Source organism: Myotis daubentonii, chromosome 2, assembly GCF_963259705.1.
Source record: "Myotis daubentonii chromosome 2, mMyoDau2.1, whole genome shotgun sequence".
Classification (NCBI taxonomy): domain Eukaryota; kingdom Metazoa; phylum Chordata; class Mammalia; order Chiroptera; family Vespertilionidae; genus Myotis; species Myotis daubentonii.
In genome coordinates, this window is record NC_081841.1 from 220589552 (window position 1) to 220601689 (window position 12138).

At 63.4% G+C, this 12138-nt stretch overlaps 1 protein-coding gene across 1 annotated transcript in view; it reads left to right on the forward strand.

The window, feature by feature from the left end:
* The first annotated feature begins 5274 nt into the window (after nt 1-5274).
* The window catches only part of MYOM2 (myomesin 2), a 54176-nt gene continuing 47312 nt past the window's right edge, over nt 5275-12138 (forward strand). Inside the window, exons 1-2 of the mRNA XM_059685838.1 lie at nt 5275-5409; nt 11682-11800. Of these exons, the coding sequence (XP_059541821.1) occupies nt 11694-11800 (107 nt within the window). The 5' untranslated portion in view covers nt 5275-5409; nt 11682-11693. The remainder of the gene's footprint in view (nt 5410-11681; nt 11801-12138) is intronic.

The window sequence follows — 12138 nt, forward strand, 5'->3', positions numbered from 1 at the left end:
GGGACTCGGGAGCAGTGGGCGGGCTCACGGGGCCAGGGCATCCTTGTCCTGAGGGCAGCCGGGCAGGGCAGCCGTCCCCACCAGGACTCCTCCCCCCCAAAATGAGTGAACACCCGCTGCTTGGAGGCCCAGGATGGTGGAGGGATGGTGCAGGGGGATGGGGGGGGAGGGAGATGGTGTGTGTGGGGGGGGGAGGGGAAAGGATGGCCTGTGGCTTCCTCCGGCTGTTTGTCCCCTGCTCCTGCTTCCTGTCCCGGGAAGGACGCTGAGGGTGACCTCCCGCCTCCCCAGAGCCTTCTGTGCACAGACGTCCCATCCGGCTGGTCACACGGGGCCAGGGGACAGAGCCTGCTGTCTTCCTGCCTGCGAGGCGGCCTGTGGGAATGGCCGGGCGGACAAAGGCCCTTTCTCTGCGCTGACCTCTGGCTGGCCTGGCGGGTCTGAGTGTCCTGTGGTTCCTGGGCTCCCGCTGGCCGGGGTCCAGGAGGGAGCGGGAAGCCTCGGGCGCCCTCTGCTGCCGAGAGAGGCCCGCTTGCCACGTCCTCACCATCGGGCGCAGTTGAAAGGCCCCGCCCTGCTCGCTGCGTTCTTCCCGAAGGAAGGCCTGGGGTTGAGCGACTTCCAAGCCGAGGCGCCTGGACCTGGGGAATGGACGCAGTCACTCCCCATCCACACCTTCATGGAAACCCTCGCTGCTGTTTGGCCAGACACCTGGCACCGCGCCCAGACAGGTGACACATACAGTTAACCCCACAGTGTGTGCACGCACACCCACACATGCACATGCGTGCGCACACACATGCATATGCATGCACACCCCCCACACATGCATATATGTGCATACACACAAGCACACACCTGATTTTTGAACATTTAAAAAAATAATATTTAAAAAATGTTTTCAATTAGAGGTGAGGTTCAGTGTAGTTTCAGGTGCACCGCCCAGTGATTGGACATTTGTATAATTTACAAAGGGATCATCCGATAAGCCTCCAGCACCAGGCCTCGTTAGCGTCATATTATTGACCGTTTCCTGTGCTGTGCTTGACATCCCAGGACCATTCTGTGCCTGCTAATTTGTACTTAAAAGTATTTTGTTATTGGAAGTATTACCTGTGTCCCCCTGTCCCCCACTGTCCTCTCCCAGCCCGCCCCCACCCCCACCCCCCGATGGCCTGTGTCCACTGGTTATGCTTATATGCATACAAGCTCTGGTTGGTCTCATACCCCCTCACCCATCCTCCCCTGCCTTCCCTCTGAGGTTTGACGGTCTGTTCGATGCTTCTTTGTCTCTGCATCTACTTCTGATGTAAGGCTTGTTGCCAATAACCAAACTGCCATCACTTGGAGTTTTTCAGACGATGCTTGTGGGAGACAAAATACTCTTACTGTGATGAGCTAGAGCCAGTTCGGATTCACAGAAGCTTTCTTCCAAAATGGAGGCGATCCCCGGTAGCACAGTCAGTAAGTGTTTCCTGTCCCATAAAACCCGTTCGCCTTTCTTGCAGCCGCCCACAGACGTCCCCCTGCGGGAGGAAGATGGGCCGGCGGGCCGGGGCGCCATCTGGTGGGCATGAGCTGGGCGCTCCCTCTGGGAACCGGCTTTCTGAAGCTTGTGGCGCAGAGTCCCACCTCCAGCCTCCAGCCGGTCTTGGCGTCCACGTGGTCGCCGTACCTGTGCCGGCCTCGGCGGCCCTGCCAACACGGCCAGGGGCGCTGTCGTCCGAGGGGACGGAGAGGGTCTGTGCGCGTCAGTGACGCTGCTTTGCAGATGGCGGGGCCGATGAGGCGGAATCCCGCGGGGTGAAGGCCCCCCAGGGGCGGGCAGGCCGGAGGGTTTGCTGTTGATGATCCTCCCCCAGGACGTTTCCCATTGGTTCTGAGGGCGAGTGGAACAGAGAGGGAAAGGCAGAGAAACGTCCGTGTGAGAGAGACACGTCGACGGGTTGCCTCCTGCACGTGCCCCGACCAGGGCCGGGCACCGAGGTAGGTGCCCTTGACCAGAATCGAACCCGTGGCCTGGTAACGTCCCAGGGCTGAAGCTCTACCCACTGAGCCAGACGGGCTAGAGCCCCAGTAACTGTTCTTGTCAGCACAGCTCATGGCCTCCGGGATCCTAAGCCCTTAAGCACTGGGGAATGGAGTCCTGTCGGCGCCCTGATCCGAGTCCGGCCTGCTCCCAGCCAGCAGACTGCCCTGCGTTCATGCCCTCCCCGGGCACGGCCACCCGGGAGGGAAATTGCGGCGTAGCGGGGCTTAAGCGAGGATCCTCTAATCCAGACTCACTTTACAGCCGGGAGGCCAGGGCCAGGGCCGCGGCAGGGGTCACGCAGCTTCCGCCCAGATTAACAGACCAGAGCCGGGCCCGGAGCCCGTGCCCCTGACTGGAGCTCAGGCCCGCGGACCTCAGCGCCTCGCGGCGTGGCGAGTGCTTAAGGCCGTCGTGGAGATAAACTGCCCGCTAATTCAGGGCCGCATCTGTCAACAGAAGCTGTAAATAGCACCCAAGGGCAGAGCCGTCCGGCACATTTGATACCAACCGCGTTGGCTGAGCTTGGCGATGGCGAGCCACTAAGCAAGGCACGGGCTGAGCCGCGCGCCAGGCCGAGCGCATCACGGTCACCACGCGGGCGTGGGGACGGGCAGGGCGCGGTCCCGTGGGCAGGTCTCAGGCTCCACGCACAGGACGCGCACCGGGGGCACTTCACACCGACGCCATCAGGTGGAGGAGTCTCGCGCCTCTCCGACTCCGCAGGGCTCGTCCCAGGCCTCCTCCTCCCGCCGGCTCCGCAGGCTTCCTCTCTGCTGAGACCCTCTGCGCCCCTAACGGTCCGATGAGCCTGCGAGTCCGGAGGACACTCCTCCCCCCTGTGTGTCCCCGTGGCCCCGGGCACATAGCTCCCAACACCGCGCTCGATGATGAGCCCATGGAGGTCGTGCCAACAGGCACACGTGAGCCCGCCAGGCACAGGGCTGCCGTGGCTGCCAGGCTCCCGGCGTGTTTGGAGGCACAGATCCTGGAAAAACTCCGGCTCTGTTCCAGACACGCTGGTAACCCGGTTACCTGGGTGTTTGGGGAGAATAACAGTGTTATCACCACCCGGCTTCTCACTGACGTTTCAGGGGGTGCGCGGCTCAGGAGTTTGCTTTATTCGTTCCGAGAGACGTCTGGGGGGTTTGTGAGCCCTGGGGTGGTTTTAATCCTCACCCGGGGATATTTTTTCCATTGATTTTTTTTTTTTAGAGAGAGTGGAAGGGAGGGAGGTGGGAGGAAAAAGAGAAATATCTATGTGAGAGATGACGTGGATGAGAGGATGGTGAGGGATGATGTGGATGAGATGATGTTTTGACTCCTGGTGGGTCAGCCTGACCCTGCTTATGGATGCTGCTTGCTGGATTCACAGCTGAGTCACCTCCTCAAACGCTTCTCACAAAACTGCAAAGGAAACTTAAGGAAAACTTAACCCCCTATTCACATGAGTACATGTGCTCTACGATCTAAAATAATACGATTACTGTTCAGATAAGTCAGGTGCTCCCTACCAGTGTGATGGGCCACGGGGTGGATGGCAGTGAAAGTGCACAAAATCCGTCGGCCGGGAGGGAGCGATCGGCTAGTCACCCGGCCCTGTGGGCACTGGACCCCGTGCCTGGCCGTGTCCACCTGCTGTGACCTGCGCTCCTACTGCCCAGGATGGAGGCTGGGCTCCCCTGCATCTCCACACGCACCAGCTGGCTGGGGCGTCCCCTTCATCTCTGAAAGGGTGTTTTTGTGGCCAGAGGATGTTTTGGGGTCCTGTTCTCTGGTTTGCATTTTTTCTGATGAAAAAGTCTGTGCCATCTGTGCATGGTGTGACTTTCTCCCCTTTTCCCTCCGAATCACCAGCTGTTGGCAATTCGATCAGGACGTGACTCGGTGCGGTTTCAGTTCACGGTGCTCGGCTGGGCGGTGCTGAGCTCCGAGTGCCTGGGGGTTCCAGGTTCCAGCAGCCGGCAGCTCTGTCCTGACTCAGTGCCGTGCCGCCCAGGACCCCGGGGCTGCCTCCCACATCCCGGGGACAGGCGGTCCCTGAGCCTAGATGAGGGTGAGGAGCGCAGCCGTGGTCCCTGCGGGAGACGTGCCTCCCGGGAGGGGGCTGTGTGCTCAGGAGGAGCTGGGACCCGGCCGGAGGATGAGGCCGATGGGCAGGCGGCGGGCACGGTGACTGTCCCAGGGTGAGTGACCTCCCGGGAGAGGCCGGACCGGTTTCCGGAGCAAAGGGACGTGGATGACAGAACTCACCCGTCAGCTGCGGGCATGTGCTTGCTGCCCACGCAGCATCTGTAGTGCAATGCTGGGCCCTCGGCGTTAGGGGGGTGGCTCACACGGTAAAGGCATGCAGTCCGGGTCCGTGTGCAGGGGACTCTCAGAGGGGCCAGCCAACGCCTCTGACCCTCATCTTGGAACGTGTAAAGCGATTCATTCGCTGGCCTGCCTTGCTGGGCTCTGGCGTGTTTCGGTACCCGCTATATGGGCACATGGAGGGGTCCAGGGCTCCCAGGACTTTCCATACGTTACTTCTTCTAGTTTCTGCCACAAACGTGCAAGATTGTTGTTATTGCAGAGGTTTTACAGGTGGGAGCAGAGCCCAGGGGGTGACCAGCTGCCCTGCCCTTGGCCACACAAGCCCGGTGCCAGCCATGCGGTGCCAGTGCTGCGTTATTTATATTTGCACATGTGCCGGGCAGGACGGACACCCCGCCACTGGGGGAGGGGGAGGGGGAGGGGGCACAGCGTCCATCTGTGGCAATAACTATAAATAAGACGGAGCTGCCCACTGGGCGTCGCTCCCCCCTCAGGCAGGTCTTGTTAAGTCCACCCCAGGAGGAAACCTAGCGGTTGTTGAAATTAAAACAAACAAAAATTAGCTACGGAGGGCCCCCCCCCCCCCAGCCCTTGGAGTCCCGGGCTGGCCCTGGTCACCATGGTAACCGCGTGAGCCTCTGCCTGCGTCCAGTGGTGGAGAGACCCTCGGCCTGTCCATCTGTGCGCCCGGGGAGCCTGCCTCGACAGGATGGGAGCGAGACTGAGGATTTACGTGGAAAATGAGTGCAAAGGCCGTGCCCGCCCCTGCCCGCCAGCAGCGTCGTCGGCTTCCTGGGGAGGGGTGCCCTGTGCGGGTCCCTTTTCCATGGGATTTCCCCCCACAACGGCCGTCTGCTCCCAGGACCGGCTGTGACTATGGTCCCTGTCAGTTTGGGCAAGAAGCCACGTGTCTATATATGGCAGGTCCCTGGCCATAAATGGGGCGGGACAGGCTCTGCCCGGAGCGCTGGGCACTGCGTCCTGAGCCGGGACTGCCGTCCTGAGCCAGACACTGTCCTGAGCCGGGCAGCACTGCTTCCCCTTTGCACCGTCCTTCCCTCTCGGTGAGTTTCCCTCTTCGTTCCTCTCCTGGTCTCTCCTTCCTGGGGGGACGGTGCCTTGGGCACAGGCTGGGTCCCCCCAGCTTCCCCGGGACCGTTCAGGGTGGAGACGTTAACCTGCCCAGACCTGAGGTCCGAGTTTCTTGGTCAGATTTTAACATCGTCCGGTCATGTCTGCTGTTAGTGTCCCGAGTCCCTCCCCCACCCCACGGGACCCCGATCTGGGGCCCCTCCCCTCAGGTCCCCGGTCCGTGCACTGAGGTTAGAGATTGTGGTCTCAGAAGGAAAGGGCCTGTGACGAGGTGCAGGCGGGAAAGGGGGAGTGGAATCGGGTGTTTTCCTGAGATAACACGGAGCGGGGGGTCTGCCCACCCCGACGGCGGCCGGGGGCGCGGAGCAGGACAGGCGCTGCTGGTGTGTCCACGTCCCCGGGCGACGGCGGGCTGCCCGCTCTGTGCGGGGTCACTGCAGAGGTCAGCTCGGTGCCCCAAGCCCAGCTCCTGGTCACGCTCTGGAACCAGAGAGGTGGGATGTGCACCCGAGGGCTGGGGGCGGCGGGGGAGGGGAGTGGGATGTGGGGTGTGGGGAGTGGGGTGTGGGGAGTGGGGTGCGGGGAGTGGAGTGTGGGGAGTGGGGTATGGGGTGTGGGGAGTGGGGTGCGGGGTGTGGGGAGTGGGGTGTGGGAGGTGGGGTGCGGAGAGTGGGGTGTGGGGAGTGGGGTGTGGAGAGTGGGGTGTGGGGAGTGGTGAGACCGCCGCCCCTCCCTCCTGGCCTCGTGGTCCTCTCTGAGCAGAAGTCAGACATCGAGGAACAAGGGTGACGCGGAGGGATCTTTAGGGAACAGGCCTGGGCTCCATTTGCCAGGATCTGCCTGAGGCAGCTGCTGCAGGAGGCTGCCCCCCCCCCCCACCCCAGGGGGAAATGGGAGGGGTATTCTAGTGCCCAGCTGCTTTTCCTCGTGTCAGTTTGTGAACCATCTGGGTGAGAACCTCCTGGGCCTGTGTCCTGGCTTCCAAGGTGACTGGGAGGAGGCTGGGCTGAGGGTGAGCTGCCAGAGCTGCCCAGCGCCCTCGCTGGGCGGCCACGGCTGCTGCTTTGAGAACCGGTTTGCTCTGGCCGGGGGCTTGGGAGGAGCGTCGTCCAGTACAGCCAAAAGGTTGCGGGTTCGGTTTCCGACAGTCGGGGCACATAGCTAGGTTGCGGTTTGATCCCTGGTCAGGGTGCATATGGGGGGCAACCGACTGATGGATGCTCCTCCCTCCCTCAAAAAATCAATGAAAACTTATCCTCGGGTGGGGATTTAAACGTCACTGTGCTCCCTTCTCTGTCCTCTTGGCCTCTTGGGGGAAGTCGTTTGGAGAAGCTTTGGGGCAGCAGCTCCCGTGAGTGACTCGAGGAGCCAGTGCTGGGGCCCAGGGCCTGGTTCCCTGGGGGCCTGGTTCCCTGGGGGCCTGGTTCCCTGGTTCCCTGGGGGCCTGGTTCCCTGGGGGCCTGGTTCCCTGGGGGCCTGGTTCCCTGGATACCTGGGGGCCTGTTTCCCTGGGGGCCTGGTTTCCTGGGGGCCTGGTTCCCTGGATACCTGGGGGCCTGGTTCCCTGGGGGCCTGGTTCCCTGGTTCCCTGGGGGCCTGGTTCCCTGGGGGCCTGGTTCCCTGGATACCTGGGGGCCTGGTTCCCTGGGGGCCTGGTTCCCTGGTTCCCTGGTTCCCTGGGGGCCTGGTTCCCTGGGGGCCTGGTTACCTGGTTCCCTGGATACCTGGGGGCCTGGTTCCCTGGGGGCCTGGTTCCCTGGTTCCCTGGGGGCCTGGTTCCCTGGGGGCCTGGTTCCCTGGGGGCCTGGTTCCCTGGTTCCCTGGGGGCCTGGTTCCCTGGGGGCCTGGTTCCCTGGGGGCCTGGTTACCTGGTTCCCTGGATACCTGGGGGCCTGGTTCCCTGGGGGCCTGGTTCCCTGGTTCCCTGGGGGCCTGGTTCCCTGGTTCCCTGGTTCCCTGGGGGCCTGGTTCCCTGGTTCCCTGGGGGCCTGGTTCCCTGGTTCCCTGGGGGCCTGGTTACCTGGGGGCCTGGTTACCTGGTTCCCTGGGGGCCTGGTTCCCTGGGGGCTAGTTCCCTGGGTCCCTTGTTCCCTGGTTCCCTGGTTCCCTGGGGGCCTGGTTCCCTGGGGGCCTGGTTCCCTGGTTCCCTGGTTCCCTGGGGGCCTGGTTCCCTGGTTCCCTGGGGGCCTGGTTCCCTGGGGGCCTGGTTACCTGGTTCCCTGGATACCTGGGGGCCTGGTTCCCTGGGGCCCTGGTTCCCTGGTTCCCTGGGGGCCTGGTTCCCTGGTTCCCTGGGGGCCTGGTTCCCTGGTTCCCTGGGGGCCTGGTTCCCTGGTTCCCTGGGGGCCTGGTTACCTGGGGGCCTGGTTACCTGGTTCCCTGGGGGCCTGGTTCCCTGGGGGCTAGTTCCCTGGGTCCCTTGTTCCCTGGTTCCCTGGGGGCCTGGTTCCCTGGGGGCCTGGTTCCCTGGTTCCCTGGTTCCCTGGGGGCCTGGTTCCCTGGTTCCCTGAGGGCCTGGTTCCCTGGGGGCCTGGTTCCCTGGTTCCCTGGGGGCCTGGTTCCCTGGGGGCCTGGTTCCCTGGTTCCCTGGTTCCCTGGGGGCCTGGTTCCCTGGTTCCCTGGGGGCCTGGTTCCCTGGGGGCCTGGTTACCTGGTTCCCTGGATACCTGGGGGCCTGGTTCCCTGGGGCCCTGGTTCCCTGGTTCCCTGGGGGCCTGGTTCCCTGGTTCCCTGGGGGCCTGGTTCCCTGGTTCCCTGGGGGCCTGGTTCCCTGGTTCCCTGGGGGCCTGGTTACCTGGGGGCCTGGTTACCTGGTTCCCTGGGGGCCTGGTTCCCTGGGGGCTAGTTCCCTGGGTCCCTTGTTCCCTGGTTCCCTGGGGGCCTGGTTCCCTGGGGGCCTGGTTCCCTGGTTCCCTGGTTCCCTGGGGGCCTGGTTCCCTGGTTCCCTGAGGGCCTGGTTCCCTGGGGGCCTGGTTCCCTGGTTCCCTGGGGGCCTGGTTCCCTGGTTCCCTGGGGGCCTGGTTCCCTGGTTCCCTGGGGGCCTGGTTCCCTGGGGGCCTGGTTCCCTGGTTCCCTGGGGGAGGCCCCCTGCAGGTGCCTCGACCCCTCGTTCTGCGAGAACAGCTGTGAGTGGGGTTGTGGACTTGGGCATCTTCAGCGGTCCAGGTGGGCGTGTCTTGGTTGATGGAAGTCAGTGCTCTGCGCGGAAAGGCTCCCAGACTAAGTCCCTTCTTGGCCGTGAGAATGGGTCCGGCTGATCCTCACGGGAGGGGATTAGGCCCCAGCGTGTCACAGACGCGCCTTCCCCGGGTGAGGCCGTGAGGCCGTGAGGACAGGCTCACGCTTCGCGTTGCTGCCACAAACCCCGAACGTGCGGGCAGCGCTGCGGGGGGGGGGGGGTGGGGGGGGCAGGTGTTCTCGCCTCCAGCGTCCCCGCGGGTCAGGTCGAGAGTCGAACCCGGACAGGCCGAGGTCAGTCAGGCGACAGCGTGTGACCCGGGTACAGTCTGCTGAGAAGCCCGCCTGTGCTTCGGCTGCCGGGCCCACTCCTGGCGTTGGGGTAGTCAGTGCTCGCAGGGGCGTGTGGCCTAACGGGGGTCACAGGCCAAACCCCCGGGAGCTGAAGGGCCAGGAGCCCCATTTCTCGGCAAAGCAGACTGAGGCCGGGAGCTGCTGGGCCCCTGGTCGCTGCTGGGAGCCGGGCCCCCCTCCCCCAGGACTGTGGGGAGCGCCCCTGCTGGCAGGCCTGTGGGAGGACATGGGGCTGTGTCAGAGGTCTCTCTCCTGGGAAGACGGGGTGCGTTCTGGCGGCTGCTGGGTCCCGCGAGCCCCTTTTCTTTCTAGTGTCGTCCATACACAACAGTCCGGTCCAGTCCCCCGGGTCCCTCCTCAGGGCCTGTGACTCCAGGTGGCAGCTCTGGCACCTGCAGAGCCCATGGAGCCCGCTTCCCGGGGGCCGGTCTCCTGCTTGGGGCGCTCGGGGACACCGGGCAGTCCCCCAGGGGGGCTGTGAGGCGAGGGGAGCGGGCCCGGCACACACATGTGGCTGTGGCATCCAGGGGCGCGGAGGACCACGGGCTCGGGGCCAGGGGTGGGCCAGGCGCGGAGCCAGGAACCCCTGCGTCTGGGCGAGGGCACTGAGACGCGTCCTGGGCCCCTGGGCCGCGACCAGGCTGGGCTGGCACTGGCAATGCCCACGTGCTGTGGAATGACGAGCAGGTGGAGCGGAGTCCTTGACCCTGGTCTGGGTGACCCCCAGCGCGATGTCTCCTAAGCGAGCGGAGACGGCGAGGGGGGCGGAGAGGGTCTGGGGGCGTCTGTGGCATCTGCGGGCAGAGCGGGGACCGGGCCTGGACTTGGCTTCCCCTCCGCGTGCCGTTCACCACGGCGCCCGCCTCTCATGGGGTGGGGGCGTCCGGCCCCGGACCGTCATGGATGGCGAGCTGACGGTGCCCGGCCCTGCCCAGGACACGGGGACCAGGAGGGAGGCTGCCGTGGCCCCGGGCATTTCACACTCAGACACAGCCCGGCCCCGCCTGTGCGGACCACCCCTCCTGGGCGCTGGCGGCCGCAGATCAGACTTTGCGAGACAACCCGTCTTCTCCCGTCCTCCCCTGTCCTCTCCCGTCCTCTCCCATCCTCCCCCGTCCTCTCCCGTCCTCTCCCATCCTCCCCCGTCTTCCCCCGTCCTCCCCCGTCCTCCCCCGTCCTCCCCCGTCCTCCCCCGTCCTCCCCCGTCCTCCCCGTCCTCTCCCATCCTCCGGCCGGTGACAGGACCCTTTCCTTTGCCCAGAAATGCAGCCAGATTGGAGGGTTAAGTCAACGCAGACCGAGTAAGCGCAGGATGGGGGCGACACCAGGGCGCCCCGAATTCTGCTGAGGGAGGCTCTCCCTCCGGCCCTGCAGGTGCAGTGGCCTCTCCGAGAGGAAACCAGCCCGAGCTGGCGAAACGTGTCCCCAACACGGGTCCGACCTCGGGTCCAAGAGCTTCGCCCGCACTGCGCGGGCAGCCTCCGGGGCCAGCACACGGCCCGCCGGGTCCCCCACCAGTTCAGCTTCCCAGGGCCCAGCCCAGAGGGAGCCCTCCCGCCTCCTCGACTCCCCCAGCTGTGTTTGCTCAGGGACACTCCTTCCTTCCTCCCTCCCTCCCTCCCTCCCTCCCTCCCTCCCTCCCTCCCTCCCTCCCCCCCCTTCCTTCCCCCTGGCCTGTCCGCCCACCCACCTCGGGGCTCTCCTCCAGTGCCCCCTGCAGGGGCCTCTCTGACTCCCCCTCAGCTACACGCACCCCCTGCTCCCCGGACGCACACTGTGCATCCCCTGCTCTCGAATTCCAAGTTTGCTTTCACTTCTCTCACCTGTGTGAATTATTTTTATCCTCATCACCCACGGGGCCTTGAACAAACCAGGCATTCTGCAAATACCTGTTGTGTTCACAATTAAATGAAACCATCGCCCTGGCCAGTTTTCTCAGTGGCTGGAGCATCGGCCCTAGGCCTGAAGGGTCATGGGTTTGGTTCCCCGTCAAGGGGGTGTACCTCAGTTTTAGGCTCGATCCCTGGCCTTGGGGTGCATGCGGGAGGCGGCCAAACAGTGTGTCTCTCTCACATCAATGTTTCTCTCTTTGCCCCCTCCGTCCTCCCTTCCACTCTCTCTCTAAAAAAAAAAAAAAAAAAAAAAAAAATCAATGAAAAAAATATCCTTGGGTGAGGATTAAAAACAAAACAAACAAAAAAATGAAATACCTAGCCCAGCGTTCTTTTTCGTTTAGTCCTCACCCGAGGATAGTTCTCCATTGATTGTTAGGGAGAGTGGAAGAGGGAGGGAGAGACAGAGAGAAACATCCATGTGAGAGAAACACAGTGATTGGTTGTCTCCCTCACGAGACCTGACCAGGGCCCGGGCCGGGAGGAGCCTGCAACCAAGGTAGGTGCCCTTGACTGGAATTGAACTGGGACCCTTTGGTCCGCGGGCTGATGCTCCATCCACTGAGCCAGACTGGCGAGGGCCCAATGTTCGAACTGTAGGCAGCAGACAAAGCATGAAATCGGGTCCCGGGGCCTCACTCGGCATCCGGACTGCCGGTCGGGGATTATTCACGCGTGTACAATCCGCCGCTCACCGCCCGTGGGTTTGGCTAACTGGACTTGACTTTCCCCTTGGCCACAAGGCGTGGTAGAGGGTCCGGTAGACATGGCAGGGCTAGTTCAGAAAGGGCCTCATGCTGCTCGTCACTCTTTATTCGCAGGTGAACTCCAAGATGTCGCTTGTCACCATGCCTTTTTACCAAAGGAGACACAAGCACTTCGACCAGTCGTATCGCAATATTCAGACAAGATACCTTATGAACGAATATGCAGCAAAAATGTAAGTTGGAATTCACTGCTTAGAGCAGGGGTGGGAACCTTTTTTCTGCCAGGGGCCATTGGGGCATTTACAACATCACCCGCGGGCCATACAGAACTATCCACTTAAAAATGACCTGCTCTCTTTGGCCAAACATTGAATAAACTCGGCCCTCATGCCTTGGCAGGGCCAGGCCACAGGACGTCGCAGGCCTCATATGGCCCTCGGGCTGGGCGTTCCCCACCCCGCCTTAGACGCATGGAACTTCGGCTATGGGCGTCCCACATCAGAGGCAGGGAGCTTTACCTGGCCCCCTGGAGCCTGGAGTGACGTGGTTGGGGAGGCTCCGGGGTGGCAAT